Here is a 27,230-nt window from a genome sequence, read left to right on the forward strand (position 1 = left end):
ACAAGACAAAAGAGAAAATGCTACATAAAAACACACTTTTCTGAGCATGAACACTGCAACACTAGACACAGAAGCCTTCTGAGACAATGTGTGGGATGATAAAAAAGAAGCAATTTATAATAGATATCATAGGCAGGAGTCTGTACAACACTGGCAGGTAGGTTTGAGCTGTGTGGGTACAGAGTATTATGCAGAAGACGATATGAAGGGGATATAAAATCCTGAAAAATAATAAAAAAAGTCATGCTTTTTGCTGAAGTGTAATGGAAGCCATTTAAGCAGTCAATGATATCCCCCATCCTGCCCCCTCTCTGTTCAGCCAACTTCTTCAGAGGGAAGAGCATATCGAATGGGCTTTAGTCTCAACAGCTTGGAGGCAGAACAACTCAAACATGCCCTGCAGAGAGACAGCTCTGTGTCAGAAATCACACTCCACCAGAAAAAACTAGGCTTTTAATGGAAATAACTCTTTGCACACAGCAATAAAAATCCATATCTGAATCATTGTCTAGCTCTAATTGTTATTTTTGGTCTTTCTTGTACAATTTGTTGCCTCTTATTTTCCATTTTGCTCATTTCCTCGTTGGGCCGGTTTGACAGAGCTGCATTCATGACCTCTGGCTGAGCACCAGACGTGAGGACAGAGGGAGGAGAGGGGGAGGATGAATGGATGGAGAGATGCTAGACAGAGGACAGGTGGAGATGGAGGGAGTGGGTAGAGATCCCCTCCTCCCCTGGAAATGTGTGCGTGAGGGTCACAAGCCAAAAAAGAGAGAGAGAGAGAGAGAGAGAGAGAGAGAGAGAGAGAGATGCTGCAGCCCAGAAGGGAGGGTAAAGCTCTACCTGAGTCACTCTGACATCTCCTGCAGGTGCTGGTTTCTGTGGGGTTCAAATTACACATTTTTAAATGGGGCAGAGTTATCAGAATCAGCATGAACACCAAACATGATGCAGAATGATGGCTGGATCTGACTGAAGGTGTCGGAGCTCGGGTGGGGAATGTTGAATCTTTATGTCGCGGGTGGACACAGAAAACAGCAAACACAGTCGCAGTGTTGGTCCAATGTTTAGTCAAACTCAGCTAGATGGAGACTGGCTTCAAAAATTAACATATTTTAGCATAGTGGTGGTATTTATAGAAGCTTTAAGTGATCGTTCCCATGAGTCATGTATTGCCACTTCGTGTGCTGTTAACAAACAGTCAGAAAACTGCAAAGAAAAAACACCATGATGTAGAGCTCATTTTGTACTGTAGAGTCTTTATGTGTACTTTTTAAGGTGTTAAGAAATATAGAGAGATATAAATGGTGTATTTAGGAGCACTAGAGGGCCAGCAATAGGTCAATATAACAATGCCTGACTAAAACTGCAATATTATTGTAAGCTTTTGACTTTATCTTATATGCTGAGTTTCTCCTAAACATACTGATCTGAGAAAAAAAAAAAGAAATTACTGCAAAAAAGGTTTGTGTTTTAATCAAATGTCTTTATTTCTTTACTGCATGCAACATTTCTCCCTACTGCCACATAAAATATTCTCATTTGGGTATTTTATTTGCACACCAGTGGTTTGGATAATAAAAAATATGCTGTATTTGCCATGAAAAAGTTCAAAGCAGTTCATAGTAATTTTCAAATAAAATAATTATAATGTTATAAGTGAGACAAGGTCTAGCAAACAATATTTTAAATGATCTCTTTAAAAAAATAAGAAATAAAATTTTGTTGTGATAATCACACTGACATTAAACTTTACTGACAGTCAAAGTAAAAAGTCAGCAGCGCATTATTAACAGCAAACATTTTGAATAACAATGCCACCCAAAGCCAGAAAATATGATTGACTACAAGTAACCATGACTGAAAGCTGCATACTGAACCAGGAAGTGCTCTTTTTTTTGCATATGATTCATGCAACACTCCTGTTGCTCCCCACAGGTGGGACTTCTCCAACTGAGTGGGTAGCTTCACTTGTGGTGCAAATGTGTCTAATGCCTAAAGGTATTCTGGGAAAACTCTGCAGATTAAGGGATGATTGTCAAGTTGTTTGAGTACAATGGCAATAAAAATACTAAAGGTGATCAAGTACTCTTTACTTAAAACTCAAATGTGTTCTATCAACTCGGCAAAATAAAGCTGGAATAACTATTTTGGAATTTTAGGTTAACACAACTCGTTTTTTAACAACCCTCAACTGTTTGGTCCAACAGTTTGGATATATATCCACCATAGCTTGTTTCCTGTTGTAGGAGGTTAATTTATTTTAGCTGTATAGACTTTTCCCATGATAAGGAGTTTAAATATCCTGAAAATACAACTTTGACAAATTTCATGGGAAAATAGAGTGAGATAAAAGGAATGGATGATTTTTTTCTCTAGTCTTCAATTGATGAAAGATTGCATGTTAAAATATCCTGATACAATGTGAAACAAAACAAGTTGAAAATACTCAAATTATTTGTCATAACTGATTACATAAACATTTTTAAGCAGTGGATCTCATCCACTACAGTTTTCCCCATGTCTTTCAGGTGTCTTAATTCTGCACAATCATGTCGCCTTATGTAAGTGAATTTGATTGAAGTGCACTTTGACCCACTAATTGCTCTTCCACAGAGTTCAGTGCATCATCCTTGCTATGTTGGAGTTGGTCCCCACTAGCCGGACTTCTCTGACTGAGTGGGTAGCTTTACTCATGGTACAAATGTGTCCAGTGCCTAAAGGCATTCTGGAAAGCTCTAAAGATTAAGGGATGATTGTTAAGTTATTTGAGTACAATGACAATGAAAATACTCAAAGGGATCAAGTGATTTTGAATTAAAACTTACAATGTGTTCTATCAACTCAGGAAAATAGAACTGAGGTAACTAGTTTGGATTTTTAAATTAACACAACTGTTTGGTCATACAGTGTGGATTTATATCCACCATACTATGTTATTATCTTAGTTGTTTCCCCAAGATATTGACTTAATTGTGTTTTTATCTTGAGATAACGTTTGTTTTTCCATGATAAGGAGTTCATTTCTCAAGATTTTGAAAAAACATCTTTAACTCATTCATTTTCACAACAAATTGAGAGAAATTAAGTGAAAGAATGTATGTCCTTTTATGGCTTCAATAATTAATTGATGTAGATTTGCATTTTGAAATATGTTGATACAACTCTGTCATTTCTTAACATTTGATTCATTAAATACTCCAGCAAAAAGTTGGTGATGCACAACAGTATCGGCATGATATCAGCCGATAATAACTTAAAAAGTCAATTATTAGATCAGCAGATATTAAATTTAATGCTGATATTTGCAACCATTATAGTGACCAAACAGATCAGCAGAATTTTTACACCCAAAGAATGTGTCTGTTGTGTTCTTGCAAGCACTTTATTGGGATTCTATTAGGGAACAACCCTGGAAACTTGTTGTTAAATTAGGAGAATTAATCTTGATTTGAAAGTACATATTGCATAAGGAATGAGTCACATATTTGTTTTGTGTATGACCAAGCTCAATGTCTGCCAGCTGGTTGTTAACGTGCTATTATTTGTCTTGTTTAATGCCTGTTTCAAAGTAAACAGACCGTCAGAATAAGAGGAACAGATAAATTCCAGTGCAGGAGAGATGTGGTGTTCATTGCAATTGGAAAAAAAATCATGCATAAATCAAGATAAGTATTAGCGTTGGCTAAAATGAGTTTGGATTACTGTCAAATCAGATATTCGCGAAAATCAAATATTTTGACCCTAAAAAAAACAAACGAAAAATTAAAAACATATGGTTAAAAATATCAACAAGCCCTCCGCTTTAGCTCGACATGATGTGTAGTTTTGCCCTCTGTGACGCTAGAGCATGGAGTGACATAACACATTCCTCACTCAGCACTACAGGTTTGCTTTGGGTACATCTGTTATGACAGAGGTTACAGCATCGACCTGCAGATTTGACCTACATCACCGCTGGAATTTGAAATCCAGGTGGTCTTTGGTTCTGCGTCACATGCTCCGTGACTCAGCAGCGTGTCCTGCTTACAAAACGAAGCCCGGGGTCACCACCTCACCTTTAGCATCTGTATCAGAGAACCGTCACAACAACGTGCAACGATCCCACGATAACACACGCCTAATATCCACACCTGAGTCACACGGTAAATATGCACAGTTGCTCTCATGTAAGGCATGTAAACACACACGGGTACACAGGTATGTAGACACAAGCACACGTACGAAAACAGAAAAAAAAAAGAAAGTAAATATGGAAAGTGAGGTGTGTGTGGGTGAGTAAACAAACACAGTGAGTGTGTGCGCTTACAGTAAGGCTCATTGCATGAGAAGAGCGAGCATCAGAGGACGGTAGAAGCTGTGAATGAACGGCTCTTATCAGCGACGTGCAGATCCCCACCACTGGAGGGGAACTTGCAAATATCACACGCCTAATTATAAGCAGCCACACTCCTTGTCTCTGCTTCCACAATATGTCTTTTAACCTCGCACTCTTCTTGTTGTTCCTCCAGTGAAATCATTAGAGTGAAAACACAATCAAGAACTCAGATTTTCTTCAGGCTGCAGTTTCAAGAAAGATACAGTGATTAAAAAGTGACGACATGCTAGCTGCAGGACGTTTACAGGTGAATCAGTCAGCAGGGTCATCACATGCTTGAATTTTAAACTCCCATACAATAAAAATTTTAAATTTGTATTTTTGTAAACAGCAAGGAAAATTGAAGTCCTAAGCAACCAATATTGTGCGCCCTGATTTCACGGCTCAAAATTTACGGTCGAACTCCTGAACACTGTCTAAACTGAACAAAAACAAAGATGACTTTTTGGTCAGAAATCATCTCTTGGGACTAATTTTTAAGAGAGCTGATTCACTAATCAGTGCCGTTTTAAAACGTGATATATTCACACCTGTAAAGTGAACCCCTACACCGATGTAGGTATCAGATCTGTCCAGGGCCTGCGCCTTCTGATGACGTAGCACATTGTGATTGGCTGTGATGACAAATCGTTTTTTTTTTGGCAGCGAACCTGTTAGCTTTCTATGAAGCTAACTTAGAAAGCTAACTTCAGTGTTGTAATGTTATTCATACTAAGACGTTCTCTTTACCTCCGAATAAGTCACTTCTAACCCTCTGTATGTTTGGAGGTGATGCTGAGGGTGCAAGAAACATCATTTTGAATGAAGTATTTTGATTCTGTGACATTTATAGTGTCTGAAATGACCATGACCCCCGGTTTGCTCTTGCTGTATGTCAGAAGGATGATCTATGATTTATGTCTTAAACAATATTTCAACAAGTGAGAGAGAAAAATAATTTATCATTTATGAAAAACAATAAATTAAACTTTAAAAAATATTTTTTTCTTTTATTTCCCTACATATTTCTCATTACAAACATCTTTCTAGTAATATGTAATTAAAATATTTCTTTTACCTACAAAAGAAGGTTCTTTATGAAAAATAATTACAATATGATACAATAACTTTATTTACTAAAATTACTGTATTAACAGAAAAAAACTAATAAGCACTTAACATAAAATCTGTCACTTTCAGTAAAAAAACACAATATCCATCTTTAAATGACTGATTAAAATATCTATCAACGCCACCACATTGTGGTTTGTCCATGTGGAGTTGCCGTAGTCAGCAGTGTCTGTGACGTCATCGGAAGGTGCAGGATAAAGATGCAGGCCCCCAGACAGATCTGTGAGCTCGGTCACATCTGGTACCTTTACTGGCCTTTCAGGTATTAACAGAGATGTTACAGAGACACCATGGGTGTGCATGTCTAACTGTGACTGTCTGTGGTGCAGCCAACTCACCTTTCTCCAACGACATAATGCAATATGAATAAATCAAGTGGCAACCTCTGTGGCTGAAAAATAAAACCAACATAGAAGTGTAAAACAACTGCTAGAGATGCACCGATTGTAAAATCAGGGCCAATACAATACTGATGTTTAAAATAAGACCTTAGTGATGGCCAACATGGATGTTTCTTCTTCTTTTGGTGTAACACTCCAACAAAACCAATATTTCTCTAGTTTTAGTTCTCAAAATCAGTATATCAAATAATGTCTAGATATCAAGTAATACATAATTAGGGGCATGACTGATATAACTGCATGCCAGCATGATGTAGCTGTTTGTCAGGAGGCTTAAGACCTGTCTCAACTTGCCCTCTTTGTTTCAAGCTTCATCTAGGGTTAGTTGGATAGTAATCTCAGCAAGAATGTTCCAAGGCGTCAACTTCCTGTTCAGCTAAACACCCATCTAAACTGTGTTTAACTGGCTAGTCAAAAGAGAAGAAAATTCTTAATAATTCATGTGTCAGTGGGTAGATGATGTGAGCCTGGTATGCTGAGTCAAGTTTAGCTAAAGTAAGCAGCTAGTCTGCCAGCCTTAGTTCTTCTTTGCAGATTAATATCGTGCTCAATGTGGTGACTAGTCACTTTAGTTGAGTAGTTAAATGTATGTATAACCCTAATCAGCTTACATACAACTTGATTTCTATTTTCTTGTTCAAAAAACTGACATACTGGCTGTTCCTACGGCATGCTAACCGCTCATGTTTACATCCAGTAAAATGCAGGGGAACAGGGCGATGGCGGCCTTTAGCACCCACTAATGGCAGGAGGCTTCATTACAGTTTTGAAAGAGCATTTGAACAGTATTTCAGGCCTGTGGTAATACAAAAATGACAGATAATTAGTTTAGCAAACTCACTGATGCATATACAGTTTTCAGAATAGCAACCGGTGAGTTATTTATAGTTAACTCAGGCTAAGTCAAATATTTTCAACAGTCTATGGACACTAAATACCATGGTGTTGCAGAATCAGTATGAATGTCTTTAGGTGTAATCATTGCAAAGATTGTACAGCGCAGTCATGGAAACGCACTGTGAAAACAGTTTTATATTTACATCTACTACAAGTAACTAAAAACCTCAGAATTAAAAAACATTTCTGATATATACATATCATTAATACAAATTATTTCACAGCTCTTTATATAATTATCAGTAAGGGTTGGGAACAAGGATAGAGAGCGAGGAATGACAAGAAACCACCAGGCCGCCAGCATACATGTGGGGTGACCACTGTGCCCCAAGTGTTGCTTATATCTTTAAAGAAAAATACGTAATATTTGTTATTGTTAAAGAATTGAAATGAAAAATTATACTCATCATACACTGACTTCAATAAGTCTTTGTTAAATCTGAAAAAAAAAAAAAAAAACACCAGAACACTTTTTAAATGTTGTGAACCCATTATCATGATACCAGTTAGCAACAAAAAGAAAGTCCTAGGCATACGAAATTGGGTGATATCTTGCTTTCATTTAGGCAAGCTCCTGCAAACTAAACTGCACAAAAACCTTGGCAGCATTTAGGTGTCAAAATGTTGTCAAGGTTTCTGTGCAGTTTAGACAGTATGCATGACTTAGCCTGTGATTTTAAATGGAGTCCGTCCTCTCCTACACACCTGTCTACTGAAATCAATTAAGCTTTTTTGATACTACTGATCATTAAAACAGATTTGATCATTTTATAACCCTGGTATTGCAAAGTATCAATGTTTGTGAAATGCTGACAGCCTTGTAAAGAGGAACAATGTGTGAAGGAGCTCTGGTGAGATGTCAAAACAAACAGAAGTGTTGAATACAAATGGAAGTGATTAACAAGGCTGAAGAATTTTACGAGTGTTTCCTGAAACGCACCCTGCATGTTGTGTTTCTGCATCGCCTGAGGGGGGGTTCTTGTTAGCTCCACCCCACGCAGCTATCAATACCTGCCATCAGTTTGTCCTACCTGAAATTGCATGAACACATGCAACACAACTGGCTTCTGGTGACAGGAGGAAGGAGGGGGGGCTGTTGGGCCCAGCATGGCAATGGTTCACGGCAAAGAAAAGCAGAAAATTAACTGTGCACGTACAGTTCAAAGTCAAATGTCATGAATGAGTCACCAAACGGTCTGATGGGAAGTGCACAGGAGGTGTGTAGAGTACAAACCAAGCAACGAGAGAGAAAGAGAAAGGGGAAGGGTAAAGCGGCTGCATGTGGCGGTGATTGAGGGTTTTTTTGAGGATGCAGACGGTTTTTAGCGCCCAGGCAAACCGGAAGTGCTGCTGCTCTGTAACCAGCTAACTGGAAGTTGTATTGTGTTATCATGTTTCCCGCATAGGTCAACAGACAATTGTGTTTTTGTTTGCAAAAGCCCTCTTCTAATTCAAGTTGTCAGTTTTAGGGTTACATGCAGCTCTGACTGAATAGCTTGCAGCATCGTGTTGCTTTTACTGCATGAGTAACCTTTCCTCAGTCATGTGTGGGAAGTACCATTTCCAGTTATGAGACATTTGAGGTGCATTAACACCGCAAGAAGATGAAAACAAAAAGCAAGCCTTTCTGTGCACTTGCATTGTCCTTCCATGACTACACCACCACCCCCTCCTCCTCCTCCTCCTCCTCCTCCTCCCCCTCTTCTCTCTCCTAATGAGTGGACAAGCAGACAGGCTCTGGCCCCAAGCACAGGTCAACAACTTAAAAAAAGAATCCACATTGGAAAGTGGGTCATCTTCTCCTGACATAGAAATACTAAAGCTCATACACGCTGGCACCCTTAACACCAACATGGACAAAGTATGCTCCTTAAGGTGCCGTAAAGAGGGAGAAAGCTGTTGAATGCATGATGCTGCAGAGACACCAGGTGCACACAAGCTTTACAACAAGTGCAAAGATGGAAAACAGCGAATTGTTAAGGAATTACATGTGTTTAAAAGCTCCTGTGGGGAGTTAAAGTAATACTGATGTCTCTCATGGCCCACTAAAGCAAACAAGACAGTCAGAAAGAAGACTGATTCATTATTTGTGATTTTTCATTATGCCTAAAACAACTGCCGGAGTGGGGTAGGTGTCAGATAAAGTGATTAATATGCCTTTACACCTTTTTAATTCAAATTTACCAAGCCAGAAATCTTGATGAGTGATGTGTTTTAAGGTTAAAAGAAAGCAGGATGAGTTTTATTTTAAATTTACAAGACAAAGCGACAAGAAGTACCATTTTGTCCACAGGGGGTGCCAAAATTAATTCAAGTTCCTCATGGGAGCTTTAAGGCATGCTATCTAAATGCAATGTTGGCTTTTCTGCCAAGTATCTGCAATCTATTTTCCTTAATAAAGCAAGGCCTAAAATCTTCTCAAAATTACCAAAATTTGAAACCACCTTCACTTTAAACTTGATACTTTTCATCACTACACTGCAAACACTCAAATCTTAGCAAGTGTATCCGTCTAATTTCTGGTCAATATCTCTTTACACTTTATACAAGTTAAAATACGCATAAATTAAAGCTAAAACAAGGAAACAAATATTGAAATTGCTATTTTTTATTGATGCAACAAGCAAAATTACCAACTATGAGGAGAAGACCGACTTGATCCAGTTGCCCCATACGCTCCAAAGCATGCTTGTTAACCCTTCCCAGTTCTATGGTGCCCTGCACTCACATTCCTCCAAGCCCAACCGGGCCTAAGCACGGATATGTCTTTGTTTTGTAGCATGGCAGACACAGTTTAAAAGTTGCACTGTCTCGCAGAACAATTGAGAAATACACACTGAGGATGACAGTAACTTTACCAACTTTGTGGCTTATTTTGAGTTGTTTTAGTCAGTTTTAGTCTCTAAAACTCTGACACTGTTAAAATGATTGTTAAGAAGAATGAACTGATTATGCATCAATTGCACACTGAGCCCCCACGCTTGTGCATGTACAGGAGCAAACGTAATGTACCCAAGCCCACCTCTGCCATCTGTGATAGGGCCAAGAAAGTTAACAGTGCTTTAGCATGGTATGGACCACTTTCACTGGTCAAACATACTGGACTTTGAGGTTCAAGTGTGTTTGGACACTGTGCAGATTGTCTAGTGCAGCTTTCTCAACAGGGGTGCTGTAGCACCCTGGGATGCCTTCTGGCATCATCATGGGTGCCTTCAAAATGCTAAATATGTAACCAAGAATTACCATGAATATACAGGTCACTGGCTATCTGAGCATGAATTATCAAAATGGTCTCATATGCTTCTGAAACCACATTAACGTAAGGGTCATGCAGGTTTTCTTTAGCTTGGCAGGTGTCCATGGAGTGAGAAACTCTTCAAAGTGTGTTTTTCATGTCAAAATGATCACTTTATATTTTTAAATGTTTCACAAAAGAGCTTTAGAAATTTGTCTTATCAATTTTATTACCACATAAACCTCTGGGCAGTCATAGGGATGGAAAATCTTTTTCTGGAGACTTTATGTATGTGGTGACGAGGGATTTCTCAAACTTTTGAAGGGTTCCTTAACAGAAGAAAGGTTGAGAAACACTGGCCTAGTGAGACCTTTATCTGATCTCAAGAAACCTAACATCTTTATCAAATTTAAAAAACCTAAAAAAATGCATTTTGCTCACTAAATTGGACAATGTTTCATTCACCATGAGAAATTCTGCTATTTTTCTGCTTGTAACATCTTCAAATAGGGATGCACAACATAAGATTCTGCTGATATCCCATGTGCCGATATTTCCAAACTCATTTTAACTTATTCTGATACCGATGTGTGCACCTTTTAAACAGAAAGACCACCAAGTGTCTCTTTTGCAAGGAGAGAGAAGTTGACGGTGTGGTAGTTGTTTTTTATTTGGGGCTTTATTCAAAATGTTCAGGGCTCAACGTGGGCCTCCTTGAGTGTGTGGGGCCCTAGGTAAGCACCTCTACCTGATGGTACACCTGTAGATTTGGCTAGTATTTAAGGGTTATATATGATTAATGCTGCCTATATGTATGGCCAATACATTGGTTATAAAAATCAGCAGAAATTGTCATATCTGCCAATTTCAACATTTTACTTTTAAGCTGTCATACTGATGTTATGTTGATAATGGTCGAGCCCTAGAAATAAGATTTTTATTTGGACTTATTTGGTGATTGGTACATAAACTCAGGATTCCTAAACACTTTAAAAAATAAGATTTAATACTTTTATAGACTTTTGTAAGACTTGAATTGAGAAAAATTACCAACATCTTTTAGCAAATGGTCAAAAATCAACGGCGTGCCAGACTTTTCAGTACCAGGGCTGAATTTGCTGATTACATACACTTTTAAAAGAACGTCAAATGGTATAGGACAAAAAATATTTTGGTCACAACTGCTCAAATTTGATGACTTCTGCCACATTTATTGAGTTTATTCAATCAATAAAGTGACAGTTATCATAAAACTATCTCACAGGTTTGCTGCGATGATTGTAAGCAATGGTAAAAAATAAGACTTAGAAAGACTTTTTTTTTTAGACTTTTCAGGGGTCTACAGGAAATCTGTACATTAACTTTTATTCTAAAGAACAATGTTAAAGTGCAACAACAAGACAAATATTCCTAATACTTGAGTTGTTGCAAATTGCAAAATCTATGTATGTGTAAACAAAGGTGAATTAAATTGCTGCCAATTAAGCAAGAAAAATGTTGAAATTCAGTTTCTTCAAGTAAAATAAAGGTCTCAATCCAGGAAATTTAACAAGCTGCATTGGCATCTGTTCTACTAGCAACAAGCAGTTTGGGCCTTTTGTTCTCCTTGCAATACCTTGAAATAAAACATTTATCTGGACCTGTCATGTGAATGTGGTTTATATTAAGAGCAACAAGATCATTTTGACCAAAAATGAGACAGCTAAGGTTTGACGTATTGCTGTTAAACCTTATATAACAAGACTTAACCTTCCTTTCATACCCTGACCTACAAAGCCCAGAAACAAGCCAGTAAATAACCAATAAACTGTAGTATGCATGTGCACAGTGCCCACACACAAAACCCCACTCAGAATAGCCTTATGACAGAACAGCATGTAGGTCAACCTGTGGTCAGCTGATCTGTGCTGATCCTGTCTTCTGTGAGCAGCTAGTGCATTTGACAGAAGCCCATTTAACTCACACATGCCAAAGTGATGTCAATGCACACTTTAAACAATAAAACAGCTCTGCATCCAGACAAAATCGAGCCAATTCTGCTGCATTTTGCAACTCTAATTAATCTTCTCAGACTGACTGCTCTATTGGCCTGTTAACCCCCGGTCATGCCTCACGCATGCACACAAAGAATATATCAAATAGTTCTGTGCACACATGGCAAAGCAAAGATACACACACTCACTTACCCAGAGCCAAGCAAAGTCCCTGCACATCTCATCTCATTCCCTTCATAGCGCAGAGAAAAGACTCAAGTGTCACAAATGCTCCTGTTCCCGCAGAGGCCGGTGGCAACTCTCAAAGCTTTCACTGCTCCCGAGCCTCCTGCCTGTGCCTTATCACTCTCTGCACATATCCTTTACTCTGCTCACTCTTTCTTTCTTTCTTACTTCCTCTCTCTCTCTCTCTCTCTCTCTACTTCTCCTGTCTTTCTCTCTCTCTTTTTTTTCTTTTGCTCACTCTCTTCCTCCTCCCTTGCTCTCTGATCTGTCTTTTTTTCCCCTTGTCCAGCGTCTGCACAATGCACATCAATTATTCAGAGGCAGTCTCCCGGTTTCTCTCCAGCTTATCCAATCAGAGCAGGGGCTGTGCACTAATGGGCTCCTGCTGTACCTGCTACCGGCTCCAACACACTCTCGAGACAGCAGGAGGAGGAGGGGGGGTTTGGATAGACCGAGGGAGAAGAGGAGACAGCAGAAGAGGAGGAGGGAGGATGAGAGGAAGAGATAACGCCAGCGAGCCGACGCAGACAAACAGGAGTAGAGATAGAGCAGGTGAGATATTCCAGTGATTCTCACCTCTTGTCGGGGGGGTTGCTGTTATTGATGCTCAGGCTAGTCAGTCCTCTAAACTGCCATCACACCAACAGATTCACACATGCATAATCCGTCAATGTGCTTGCTATTTGTCAGGAAGGGCAAAAAACAGAACCCTGCAAGCTCAGATTGCAAACTTGCATACAAGGGTGGAGCTTAATATGCTATGCAGGCTGGCTGAAAGCCAATGCATAAAAAAAAGAGGAAGTGGGAGAAAGTATGAGATACAAAGATCAATCTTTACAAAAGCTGTAAGCTATCAGCCGTATCAGAGAGGGGATTCCTGCCTGCAGGACAATCTAATCTGACAACATCCCCACGTCTTCATCAGAGGCAACTTTGTAAATCCAACTACCAACGCACATCAGAGAGCAGCCGGGTGCAGATGAATTAAAGACGAGGCAGGTTCAGGGTGAATCTGAGTTCATTTTCCCCTTGCATAACCATGCAAAAAAAAATGGATGAATGAAAAAGAAAGATCTAATCTGTCATTGTTCTCTCTCTTCTCACCAAAAACAAGGCGTTGTGCCGTGCCGCCGAAGAGCGGGGAAAGCCCACTGGCCCTGTGACAGCGCAGGGAAGTCGCCTTTTGTGTGGCTTTTTTCTCTGACAGACGCGCTCAGTCATCAACAGTTTCAGAGAAATATCCCACGCACACACAACGGAGGCATTGTTGGACAGAAATATAACTTGAAAAGGGTGTGTCAAAAGCCCCTAAGGGGGATGACGGACGGGTGGTTGGGTTGAGGAGGGGGTTGAGTTTGAGGTTTGAGGTGTTGGTGCCAGATCAGTCAACCCTGAACAAAAGGAGGATTTAAATCATTTGCTCATCCGGTTTTGACAAGAACAAAGTCTTCTGTGTAGTGTGGGCTCAGATGGGATTTTAAGAAAATGAATTTAGCTGCAACTGTGTAAACCGAACCAATTAAGCAGCGAGTGATAGAAGACCCGGCGAGCCCCAGGCGGATGATGAAGCTACCCTAATAAAGTAGTTCCCCATGAGCTTTGTTTCTGTAAACTTAATAGTGAAGTTCTGAAGGGAGTTTTGGGGTTGCGGAGGGGTTTCATCATCAAACTGCTAGAGAGTGTCAGAGGAGAGGCCTGCGTGCTAAAAATAACCCCTGTTTCCTGTTAATAATTCAGCGCGCTGCTCTTACTCAGCAGTAATTAAATATAAAAGTCTGTAAGGTTGATTGGGTCAGTAACAAAGGATGCCTACACCTTCCTCTAGTTCTACACACGCAGCTCAAAGAAGGAAGGGGTGAGAAAATCAATCAAGTGGACGTAAATTGAGACAGATAAGTGGGAGACATGTTGTAGGAAGAGAGAGAGAGCGAGTAAGGCGCTCAAACACTCCTCTATGAAGTCTAATGGGAGCACTTATTTTCACTCTCCTGCGCTGCTTGCTGAAGTTGTTGAAGTGTTGTTTTTTCCTGATCTCTCCGTGTGTGTTCGGGGTGAGTTACAGCCACACCCTGGAAGTTTTTCTGTCACTGTTGACACAGCAGAGTGCTTGTTTTCCTGATGTGATCGCCCTGTGAGCGGCACGCTCTATTGACTGACCGAGCGCTGACGATTCTGCTGCTCTGCCGGGACTATTTCTCTTTAATGTCAGCTGTGAGTGGGTGGTGGTGGTGGTGGGGGGGGTTTACCAACCATCAGAACAAAGCTAAGCCCTCCTAGTCATATTTTCCCTTTTTCTGTTTCAAACACTCCTTAATCAGCTGAAGAAGAGAAACCAACAAGAAAAACATCAAAGATGATTATCACTCCTGCAGATAAAAGGGAGCTTTAAACTCCCATCTGATTTAACCACAACAGCTTGAGCTTAAACTTGTGTGTGTATTGTGTTTTTCAAGCATTGCCAACGTAAATTATTGAAACGTTATTTTGTTAAGGCAGAGGAAAACAAGCAGTAACCTGCAATCTGACTTAAACATTAAAAGACAGATTTCTAAGAACATAGCAATCATTCCAGGGAGCAGCTACGTCTAATCCAAAGCGAGCTGAGTCATGTTTGAATCATAAAACAAACTGAGTCACAAGATTTACTTTCATCACACTGAAACCTTCAACTATCGGGGACATCATTAGGTAAGGTTGTCAAAATGTTTGATACTTTAGTCTTTTTAAAACCAACTGTGTCAAATCAGTTCAATCTTGGTTGGATACTGTATAAAAGTGTATACTTCATAGGCTAGTTGCACTGCAGAAAGATGAATCTATCAGTAATCACAAATACTAGCCCAAAAGTTTCTCATAGTCATGTTCTGTCTAAGTAGGCCTGACCACAGAATTACCTAGGCTGCTGACAAACACGGTGAATGGGCCTCTCCAGTTGTGATTTATTGACATTATCAATGTACAGTATGTGTGTTGGATCAGTAGCATTGATGCTAGTATACTGGAGTTGAAAAGTGTGTCGAACTATAATTAGAGTTCTGATGATGAACTTAATTATTTGTGCCACTTTTTAATCACTTTTCCACCCATTTTACCCATTTTTACTACTTTACCAATTTTCGTCACTTTTCAACCGCTTTTCATCACTTTTTCCACCTGTGCTGCAAAATTTAACCTATGTTTGCCTCTAGTGCATCCCATATCATCACACTGTCTTCCCATTTTTGCCATTTCAAAGCCACTTTGCCATTTTTTAAACCCTTTCCACCAATTTCTCTGACAGTTTTGGTCACTTTTTACTCATTTTTTGCCAATTACCTTTTATTTCCTCTGTGGATTATTATTACCCCCTTTAACCACTTTTTATGCCCATTTTTGCCACTTTTATTTGACACATTCATATTATTTTGGCTTTTTTGCCAATTTTTTCAACTCTACACCAATTTTTGCCACATTTGGACCCTTCTTTACCTTTTTTTTCTGACAGTTGTTGCCAATTTTGACCCTTTCCATTTAACCTATTTGTGCCACTATTTAATCCCATTGCATCACCTTTTCTGCTCATTTCTGATTACCTAAACCCATTTATGCCACTTTTAACCCATTTTTGCCACTATTCACATGTTGTTGCCTCTGTCGACCCATTATCGCCCTTATCAACCTCATTACACTCCTTTTTATGCCAATTTTTGCCAACTGTTCCTGCATTTCACTACGTTTGACCCAGTTTTCCACTTCTAATCAATTTTTGCCACTTTTGATATATTTTTATCACTTTTAAAATCCTATTTCACCACCTTTTATGCCAATTTTTGTCGTTTTTATCCCATTTCAATTCTGCTTTTAGGAAAAGAGGTTTACATTTTTAAGAAGCCTATATACTACGGTGCTAATTAATTAAAAATGATGTGTTGTGCTGATAAAAGTGGTAATTATTCCTGTTAAAATCAGAATATGGTTATCAAAGCTTAACTTTACTATGGACCATGATTTTGCTGACCTCCAAGGGCCTCCAGTTCAGCTGAGCCCTTAAAGCTCTCCCTTTTATCCCCCTTTATGGGCAGCCTTGGTCCGAGGCATGTTCAAGGCAAGCTTGGGGTTCCTACACCACCATCTGTCTTCAGTGCTCGCCTGAAGTGCCACTCTGTCACTCTGTCCTGCTTGAGATCTGCGTCAAGTCAAGATTCAATGGAACACGCTGCCAGCATTCGTCAATCTGCACAGAGCAGATCAATGCATGGACTCAGGAATATCATCCCCATATTAATAATTTGTCAGAACCAGTGGAACAAGCCACAAGTCATCAGTTGGTCAAAGAGTCATAGAGGTAATATGACCCCATGAATGAAGGGGAGTTAATCTTTGAGGTAAACAACACGATTATATGTGGCACCAAACGTACTTTCAAGGAATCATAAACCTTTTCATAACCTACTTTTCCATTAACAAACCACCCACCAAAGAATAAAATTAAAACGGGCATTAAACCAGCCTCAAAAAGGAAAAGTAACTGGTCGTTTACATGTTCTCCTTTTATGTATGGCTGTTCGCATGCTCTTGTAATTCCTGCATGAACTTCTGCTGTGATCTTGTGATCTGGTGTGTCCAGCTGCTCTGGGTTGATGGATCCAGTGAATGAGGGTTGGATGGAGCAAAACCCCAGCACAGAGAGAAGACTGTGGACACAGACTATGTGGAAACTGTGGGTTTATTGCACAAATACAGAGAAAACATTTCAAAATGGTGGTGAACATGTTACAAGTGAGATAATGTTAAGTAAAGGTTGTTTGTTCCTCAACATAGGGGTGCTGCTGGGTTTTTATTATACAATAACAACCCACTTACTAGATAATTCCTTACAGAACTAACAAATATTGGGTGCTGTGGACTTCTGTTTTTGTTGCTGTGGTATTATATCAGGCATTATTCTGTTATTATTTAATTCTAGTATATATTTTATATTTTTATCATTTGATTTTAACTAGTATCTTATTAGAGTTTAAAAGGTAAATAAGGATGATCTTTTTATTGAGTAAAGGAGATAAGAAAGTTGTCCTAAAATGTGCTTTAGTTGTTATAACAGTCATGTGGCTGAATATACTGCAGCTTCATTAAAAGAGACCAAACTGCAGTGAATTTGGCGGCAGATTCGCTGAGGAAGGAAACGGTAAAACCCTCGACAGATTACGCAGCTAATCTGATTTGTTGTCCGCTGAACTTCACAGCAGCAGCTCAGTCTATTAGGGCTGTGTGAGTTTGTAGGGCAGCAGCACAACTATTATCTAATGAGGCGCTCAGACTACAGATTATTACTCCAAAAACATCAACAACTGTAAGAAGATTGAGAACCAGAACTGCAGACTTTACAGCAGAACATTTGAACAAGTAGCTCAACATGAAAACATGAAAACCTCATAGCTGTTTCTCTCTAGATTAGACTCCGTCAAACAATGCTAGCTGCTGGCATGCTAACAGCACTACATCTATCCTGTACAGTTAACAGTGCTAATGCTAGCTCACCTAACAGCAGATAATTCTCTTCTCTGGCTCATTCCAGATTAGAGCAACACACTAATCCCCGCCAGGCCTTACTGCAGGGTCACAATCTGCAGACAGCTCATCAGCAGCGCTGTGCTGTTACTGAAAATCTCCCCGCGTCACTCGGCAGGTCTTACTGGGCAGCACTTTATACTCTGATAATAAAACAGAGGGGCAACTTAAAGCTACAGTGAGGAACATTTAGTTGGTGTTGATTTGGCGCCCTCTGTTGGCAAAGTGGTACATTATTCATTTCTCTGATTCATCCTGTAAATATAAAAGTTATGTCTTAAGTGATTAAAAATTTCACCCTGCTGTCTGAGTTTTTTTGTTGGGGAGAGGCTTTCATGCCTTTCTCCCACAGGTTAGTGGAGTCACAGTCAGAAACCAGAGAGAGAGAGAGAGAGTGGGAAATGACGTGCAGAACAGGAGCCTCAGGCCAGACCTAAACCTGGACCACCTACCTGGAGGACAACAGCCTCCTATGTTGTGCAGACACAACCACCAAGCTGCTGGTGCGCCATCCGGCTGTCCTCTCAAATCAAATGTATCACTCATGAGGAACTTTGACAAAGGAACTGTTTTTAAAAAGGGCTTTTCAGCAGTTTGCCTTTCTTCACGTTTTCTGACACCTACCCTATGGCAGCAGTTTCAGACATTTAAAATAACTATATATAAAATAGCACCTCTTTATGCTGATTGGCTAGTTTGTTTTTCACCCCATTAAAAGGTCTCATTATTGATTTAAGTCTGTTTCATAACTGTTAAAAATTACTCAAAGGAGCTTTATGCAACTCGAGTACTTTTGTGGATTATCTAACATAGAAGAAAGGCATAAACGGAAAAGCACATGGAAAAAAGTAATTGAAAAAGGTCAAGATTTAACAGTGAATATAGAATGAAAATGTTGTGACTTTTTAAATGCCCTTTTAGGCATACAGATGGGTTTAATGACTTTCTTCAAGTCAATTTCTTTTATTTTTTGGTAATTTTCCCCCACATTTTCGGCATGATCTTCTAGATTCTGTGTGCACTTAGTTTGTCGTGAAATCTATCTTGCACCACTCTTGTTTTTTAACGGGCAAAGAGCACTATCTGCTTTATCTTCTCTTGTGTAGATAAAGAACAAAAATGCATTGTTCTTTTCGTAATCATACTTATTCATAAATTAACCTTTTCTCACGTCTTGAGAAAACTAGAAAGCGTACAACATTGTGATAGAATCATGTCAGGAAGCCAGTATCATGCTAGGTACCATTTCTTGGCTTGAGTGTATCATTAGATCCCTGGTTATCATAATAACAATATATTTACTTTGATACTACGGACACATGTATTGGATTTTTGCCAATATTCAATATGCAGACAGTTTATCATTTAGACTACTAATTTAGGATACCGGTATTTAAGTGTTGTTCAGATTCAAAAATTCAGTCTGTAAAACACACAATTTGATATCAGTTTTAAAATTCACTTTAAAATGTGAAGAATTTTGATGAATTAAAAGAAATAACTTATTTGTTCAGAGGACGATGTTTACAGCTGTTATAGGCAGATTTTCAGGCTGAACTATGGGTCGTAAATATTTGCAGAAATTTCCATATCTGCCAATACAACTATCATGCGATGATATCATGCATCCCTATTTGATACAATTCCTGTAAAAATCAAAATAAAGCAATACTGGCTGGGATACTCAGACAACTAAATTACAAATCCTAGGCAGCTTTTGGGCTTTTGCATATGAAGTCAAACAGTTTATTCCGTCCGGCCTCACCACTGCCTGGACTGCATAATGGGCATGCTACTTTCTAGATGCTAAATAAATACTCCTAATTCCTAGCTTTGATCTGTGTAGTGCACATTTTGTACACGTAAAGTTAAAAGTTTAAAGGTCAGCATTACATGCCTGCAAATTATTTTTCGACGCATTTAACAGCATTTTCCATAGCACTGATAAATTTGCAGCTGAAGCACTAAAGGGGCTATTGCTAATGCTAATGCTAATGCTGGCAAACACTGGCCTAAAGGAGCAAAATGGGTACCTGTTTACAGGTGACTTTAGACCAAACAAGATGCTGAAAAAAGACAAATAACTTACTTCTTTGTGTAATCTGATTTGGTTTATTTAATTAGAAAAAAAAACTAAACAAAGAGGACAGCTACTTAGGCATCAAGGCTTTTTAAGCTTAAAGATCACTTGCCTACACACGGAGAAACACCTCTTTCAGTCTGCTCTTTACAAGTTTCTCTGTTTGTGAATTACTTTACTTAACAGTTGCAGACATTTAAGTCTTTTCCTTACTTTTTACTCTCACACACTTATTCTCTAAATAAATGTGGTTGTCAACTAAAATGCATAGCAGCCTAACGCAAACATTAGCACTTCTGCTGTCAACTGTAGTGAGTTACGTTAATATTAGAGATGTATTTGCAAAAGGTCTATATAGGACCATGCCTAGTTCCTCATCATTACTAGAAATTGCAGGAAAAAATCATGCACACTGTCTTAGCTGCACAAAATATTGAGAATGTATTAGTTCCAAAATGTTGCCCATGTTTAACAACAAGTTTAGAGTGTCCCCTCTCTTTGTATTTGAAAAATAAATTAGCTTAATTTTTCACCTTCATGGCACACAAAAAGGACTTTAGATACATCTGTATAACTGACCTGAGAATCCGAATGAAGCACTCTCCTTTGCAAGCTCCATGTCATTAGAATTATAACAGAAGATCTATGGTTTTATCTTTATGAAGCTTCTGTACTTTTCAATATGACTGATCATTAGAAGTGTGCCAGCTGTATTGTTTTCAAAGACATGGTATCAAAGCATCAAAAACTTGATAACCTTCCTCGTCTGCATTTTTGCATTCATTGAGCTTACTCCAAATAAAATCTTAATTTGAAACAACTCAAGTTGTCAGGCTGTTTAAAAAAGTAGGATAGCAATAATTGCTTTATCAGTTTCCTCTTTGAAGCATCTCTGTGATTGATCTGCAGTCTTAAGAGCCTCCCTCTTCCCCTGAGGAGTCCACAGAGAGCATCCCAGACTCCTCAGCCCTCATGTGGGCTCTCAGGTGTCACATCTGTGGCCCTCTGTCGCCATGCGGGCTGTCGCAGGATTGTGCTTGGGCTGCACAATTAGACCCACACACAAAGAAAGTTAAGACACTCAATCAGGATGGAGCTAACAGAGCTATAAAAGCCAAGCTCCTCTGTATCAGTGTTGATGCATTTAGAAGACAATTGCATGTTTATCTGAGTTAAAGTGTGCATCACGTCTCTTCCGTCGCCCTCCCGTCTGCTCTCTGAGACAGACGTCCTTGTACGGGAGGGAAGACGGATGCCTGGTGAGTAAGATCAGCATTGAGTCACATCTGCCTCCCACCCCAACAGCCTGCCTGCCTCTGCTCATGACTCGCTGCATCATATCTCCCATCCTTTCCCCCCTCTACCACCACCCCGCATAATCACCCCACACTTCCCATTTGTACACCATGCATAAACACGCTCTTTCCTGAAACCCTGTGTGCTGTCTTCTATTAGATCCCAGAACCATCAGCGGGCCTGAGGATGATTCTGACTGTCAGGCGGGCGCAGACAGACAGCCGTGCCTGGACAACAATCGCATTACACCGACACAGGAGCACAGACAGAGAGAGAAACACAGCGATCAATACTGTACACTGACGTCTGTCTGACCACTTTAGTTCCTCCAAACAAGACGCTTCCCACTACAACTGAAAGAGGATATTAAGCTTGAGAAAATGTCAAAATCAGAGCTGCAGAGCAAGTAAAAAAAAACAGCAGAAAGTGATGCCTTTCTGCTCCCTGCTTATTCAGTCACAACACTGCCTAAAATATCTGCACCAGTTATGAAACGGTGACATATTTTCTTGTCACAAAAGCAAAAAAATCAGACAGTTTAATCCAAATATTTAGCTCCAGCTACTCCCATTTATGTAACTGCCGCACTCAGGTTTATCTGTGTTCTGACTGGATGGGTACAGCTTTGTCAGGTCTCTGTCAGGCAGAGTGAGCGGTCCAGCACACATCAGCGACACCTCCTCGGCCATCCATCTCTTCTCTCTCTCGCCTTTGCACATTTCACTTTGACAAATGTACAGGAACAGGCCGCGCCTGCAGGACTGTGAGAGCAAGAGTGGAAGGGAGGGAGGGGGTATGGATCCGCAGGGGTTGGATTTGATAGATAAATGACTTAAGGAAGGGTTTCTGTTCAGTCTTTCTCTTCTGTGTGGAAAAGACTGTTGAGTAGACTGTTTTTGAGAGGCTACCACCCAGACAGCTCATCTCAATAGCACATTAATGTTTAATGTGGGTTAAAAATATCTGACATTATAATGCCCTGTGGGCTTCTTGTGTAATGTCTGTGGTTGCAGTTGTTTGTAGGTATCAAAAATGTCCTAACCAATGTATCATGGGACACTTTTATTTCATAATGTGTATCCAAAGAAATAAATAAATGGTAAATTAAGCTATCTGTTAGGTATAAGCACTTAAAATATAATGTGCAGCATGGCCTTTACAGGACAATGAAGCAGGGATTACTTCTGCAGGACTTTAAGCCAAAAACTATTTGTTTTGAGTGTATTTCATGAAAAACTGCACAGTTATAGCATGAGGAACAATGAGCACTATGTTGTCCACTGTCTTGCACGCCAACAGCAGTAAATGAGATGGTGTATGAGCATGCATCTGCTGCTGTTTTAATAAAAATGTTCAGTCTTACCTGCAGACTTTGGGGTGAATTTGTCCCTGTTTGCAGCACAAACAGCCAGCAACCTGTAGCCCAGATCTAAGTCAAAACCCTGCTGGGCAGCGACGCGGCTCACCACCTGAAATACCAAAACCAGGTTTCATTTTCAAATAAACAACTGAGGTGAGTTTAACAAACATCACATTGAAGGTTGAAATGTTAAAAATTGTCTAGAAAAGGATCACATCTATTGAAAGTTGTGGGCTAAAACTTGCACGCTTTCCAAACTGCATGAAAATATTTGCAATGTTTAAGCACCAAAACACTAATGATGTCTTTCCTGCAGTATAGAATGAGTGCATGACTTCTGCAACTTTTGGCAATTATAAAACAAGAAGGTATCCTATATTGGCTGTTTTTGGACTTAAGCCCTCTAAGCACTTTGCTATTTTTTTAACACTCTGTCTCACCTGGACCTATTGTCTTAAAACACTCTTAAAACATAAACCCTATGCTCCAAAATCAAGCTTTAAACATCTTTTTTTCAGGTCTACACTTAACTGGATGTGCCTGGAAGACCTCCAAAGCGAGGCACCCAGGAGGCATCCAGGAGGCATCCTGATCAGATGCCCGATCTAACTCAACTGGCTCCTTTCGATGTGAAGGAGCAGTGGCTCTACTCCTAGTTCACTCTGGATGTCTGAACTCTTCACTCTATCTTTAAGGTTGAGCCTAGCCACCCTCATTTTGGCCATGTGCATCCGTGATCTCATTCTTCAGTCACTACCCAGAGTTCACAACCACAGGTGAAGGTTAAACGATAAATTAAGAGTTTTGCCATTGGGCTGAGCTCCCTTTTCACCACAATGGACAGGCACAACGTCCTCAGAACTGCTGATGCTGTACAAATCTACCTACCAAGTTCTAGCTAACAGTATCAAATCATAAATTTAGGCAGTATCACCATGTAGAACTGTTTGATCTGTAAGTTTAGCCTCATACCCACTATTTCAGTACCATTATAGACTGACAACATGCAAATATTTTAAGTGATTAATCCATCTGTCTTGAAGTGCATTTGTTATGTACTGCCATAAATATTGATCTCACACAGGAGGAATATAAACTAAATACACATTTAGCTTTAGTAAAGGCATTTAAACTCTTTCTCTGCCTTAATTATGTTTATATTTGGAGACACCATTATCATTGAACCTCATTTGCTGCCAGACAGACACACAGAGTATAAACACTCTCACACACAGACACAGAGAGATTAACATGGAGTCTAAAGTCTGGATTGCTCCACTGATCCACAAACAGGATGAGTCCGACGACGGAATCAACCCCAAAAGAGAGGCCAAACCACAGTCGCTCTGAGAGGTTATCCTTAAACAAACCAAGCCGAGATCTAACCCTAACCCTGGCTAAAGGCTGACAGATCAATTCACTGAGCAGTCCAAGGAAATAATAGTCATTTCCCATTAGATAATGATTATTTGAAGCCATAAGGAGGAATTTAGCTCAGAAAAACTGTAAACATATGATTTTGCAGGGTGAAAAAGGTTAAAATCTTCCCTTTCCCACAAAATTTAAGAGAAGCCAGCCCAAAACTGTTGGACTTAATCATCTCCTAATGTTCAAAAAGAGGCTGAGCATTATGGGAAATGAGCAGACTCTCTCTTACAATGTTTAAGGGGATGCTGAGTGATGTTAAACAGGGCTCAGGAGATGGGGGTAAATCATTATTAAAAGGGAAACCCCTCTCGCTTTTATCTGCTAACAGATGACAACTCCTCTGCTCCCTCTGACCTCAAAACACACATTATAGTTAACAAGGTCAGCCGGGGTGCCTTTTTAGAGAGCTAACATCACAGCGAGGAAGCAATCATAAAGTGCCTTTGAGCGCTGGATGAAAAACTGTTTAAATGATGTCAATAAAGCCAGTAAACATGAGACTGTTTTAATGAAGAGATGCTGGTATAAATCATGTTACGTGTGTTCAAAGCTGTTCAGAGGATGACGTTCCAGGGATGAATGCTTCACAACATAATCTTTTCAACCCCGACCACATTATGCAAACAATGACAACGCTGACAAACGCTCGAATCATGTTTGTTGTCAATCGTTTAATTTCCTGCGCGAGTGAGTCTGCCCCGCAGTCTGCAGAGGGCAGGCAGCCAGCTACAGAGGCTAGCATAGATTCAACATGGATTTAGCAGTGTTTCACCTCATAAGCCTTTTTCAGCTTAATCTCCCTCCGAGGATGTACATTTAGACCCATATTCCTGTCAATATGAAAACAGCGCTGTGAGAGGGGGCTGTGGGGTTACTGGGCCATTCACATTCTGGTTTGTTTGTCTTTGTGCCGGAGGAAGAAAAGCAGCAATTTTTGAGTTTTCTTTCTGCTTGTTGTTGAAGCAGCTGGAAGTGATAGACAGCTCCTAATGAAGTAAGTGGGCGGTTTTGAAATTCTGCAGCACTGGAGGCAGGAATGATACAGATATCTGCATGCTCTGACATAACCCAAACTATTGATATAGAAAACATAAAATCAGCCACAACAACAGCTTTAGTGTTTAAATCCATCCCCCAAAAAACATACTTTTATAAGTCAGAGCAACAACTATGAGACTTTCAGAGTTCCAAAACTTCCACCCTCCTACCAGGGGCAGTTAGTAATTTGGAGACCCCAGGAAGAGACCGAGGAGGCCTTTCCACATTTAGCTAAAAGCAATGAGAGCAACTGAACTAAATTTTTTCTGCTCAAGTAGAAAAGTCAGAGAACTACAGGATATACCCAATTTGAAATATAAATACCCAACAGAACTTTCTCATCATCTCTCAAAAATCAAAACCATCACATATAAGTATTTTAACATGTCTCTAGGTCAAATGTAACTAATAAAAAATAAAATAAACGGATGTATTTTTGCTCTTCTGCTGCAAATTGTACATTTTTTTACACTGCAAGCCATTTACCACATACAGTAATAATACAGTGGTCTATAGTGAACTATCTGACTATAATGTGCTTGATATGGAGATATTTTTAGGGCTTAGACCTTGCTGTTGGAGACACAGGTCCTCCCAGGACTTTTCAAATAATAAAAAATTAATTTTATTCTATTTTTCTCACTCATTTACATTCAAAATACACGTTTTAATCATTGACATTTACCTCATATTTGATGCACATCTATAATGACTATATATTCAGGTCCCTTGGAACTCAAGGCCCCAGGCAAGTTCTTACCTTTGCCTACTGATAAAGCTGCCTATGCCTGCTTCTGCTTCACTGTGGCTTAAAGAGACAAAGGTTGCTTCATCACGCAAAAAAACATTAAATGTACAATCAGAGGAAAAAGACAAATTTTAAAAAGAATGTCTTTTTAATGATACTACATACGGACCCACAGGTCTTGTCGGGCTGGGATCTATCTTTCTGTCCTTTTAAGTGCTTCAATCATATATCTATGTACTCCTACCTCTAATAATGAATGTGGGATGTGGTGGTGGAATATTTTTCTACATATGTGTAAATGCGTGTGTGTGTCACTGTTGGGTTAATTAAATTAAATCTGGCTGTGACACAGTTTTATGGCTCAAACCATTTTCTCATTATATAAAAGTCCTTCAACTGTAAAGCTATTGTGGCTTTATTCAATAGTGTGATTTAAAGTTTAGAGAGCATGACATTGATTTTGACCTAAGATTGAAAGAAAAAAAAACTTTTCCTCGAAAGCTCAAAACCACCTTCTTGTGTGTAGTTCAGTTTGTTCGTTCTCAATATATCTGCTTGCTCAAAATTCTATAGTTGCTTCCTAAAATTTCCTGCACCCATGCTGAAACCATTCTCCTGTTGTTCAGGTTGCTGCTGCTTGCTTCTGAAACTGAGGCTCTTGGATTTTGCCTTAGAGCTTTCTCTGAAATTCACATGTATTCTTGTTCTTGGATTTTTGATGCACCAATCAATTCATAGCTTCAATGCAATGTAACAAAACTTGGAACCGCCCCCAGGCGGGCAAGAAAAGCTTCCTGCTGTTGCACACTATTGAGACAGTGTTGGTTGCCACCTATGTTTTAGCCAGTTAATTTTTTGTCAAATATTGTGTTAACTTCATAAAAATATGACTGTCTAGCATACAACATTACAGCACCTAAGCTAGCTAACAGCTGAGAGTGATCCTGATATGGTCATCATTTTTTACTTTCATTACGGGGGGACAGAGCACATTAATGAACATGGACATGTAAATGTGCCAGATTGTAGCCACAGGCTAATTTCCATCCACATTCCCCAGCAGGTTGATGGTATACATATAAAAATGTACATCAAGCATGTACATAATGAACAGGAGTGGAAAGTAACCAATTACATTAATTCCAATTGCTGTAGTCATATAGCTTTTTGTTTACTTCTACTTTTTTGAGTATTTTGTAAAATCACTAATTTAACAATTATTTGTTAATCTAACACTTTAATTTAACAATATCTTGAACTGTTGTTTGTCACTATTTTTGAAAAAGCATCAAATACCGAGTGAAAAACAAACACTAAAAGCTGTAACGAGGAGGTCAGAGCTTTCTGCCAACAACAACAGAATGACCAGTAGTTTGACTTTCACAACACGTGACGGTCAGTAGCACATAATGAGAGAATAAGGCCACATCTTACCTCAAAACAGCTGTTGCATTTTACTTTAGGTTAAGTCACACCTTATAATAAACAATCTG

General features: G+C 39.4%; 1 protein-coding gene across 6 annotated transcripts in view; it reads right to left on the reverse strand.

Moving 5' to 3' along the window:
• zmiz1a (zinc finger, MIZ-type containing 1a) overlaps positions 1-27,230 on the reverse strand; it is a 191,783-nt gene that overhangs the window by 30,418 nt on the left and 134,135 nt on the right. For 4 of the 6 annotated variants that reach the window (XM_041789656.1, XM_041789652.1, XM_041789653.1 and 1 more), the window contains 2 exons: positions 22,527-22,632; positions 844-879 (listed from right to left, as the gene is read on the reverse strand). In XM_041789656.1, the coding sequence (XP_041645590.1) occupies positions 844-879; positions 22,527-22,632 (142 nt within the window). Of the gene's footprint in view, positions 1-843; positions 880-12,207; positions 12,347-22,526; positions 22,633-27,230 lie in introns of those variants that run through there. The other 2 variants (XM_041789655.1, XM_041789657.1) reach the window with 2 other exon arrangements.

This window comes from Cheilinus undulatus, linkage group 6 (genome assembly GCF_018320785.1).
Source record: "Cheilinus undulatus linkage group 6, ASM1832078v1, whole genome shotgun sequence".
Lineage (NCBI taxonomy): Eukaryota > Metazoa > Chordata > Actinopteri > Labriformes > Labridae > Cheilinus > Cheilinus undulatus.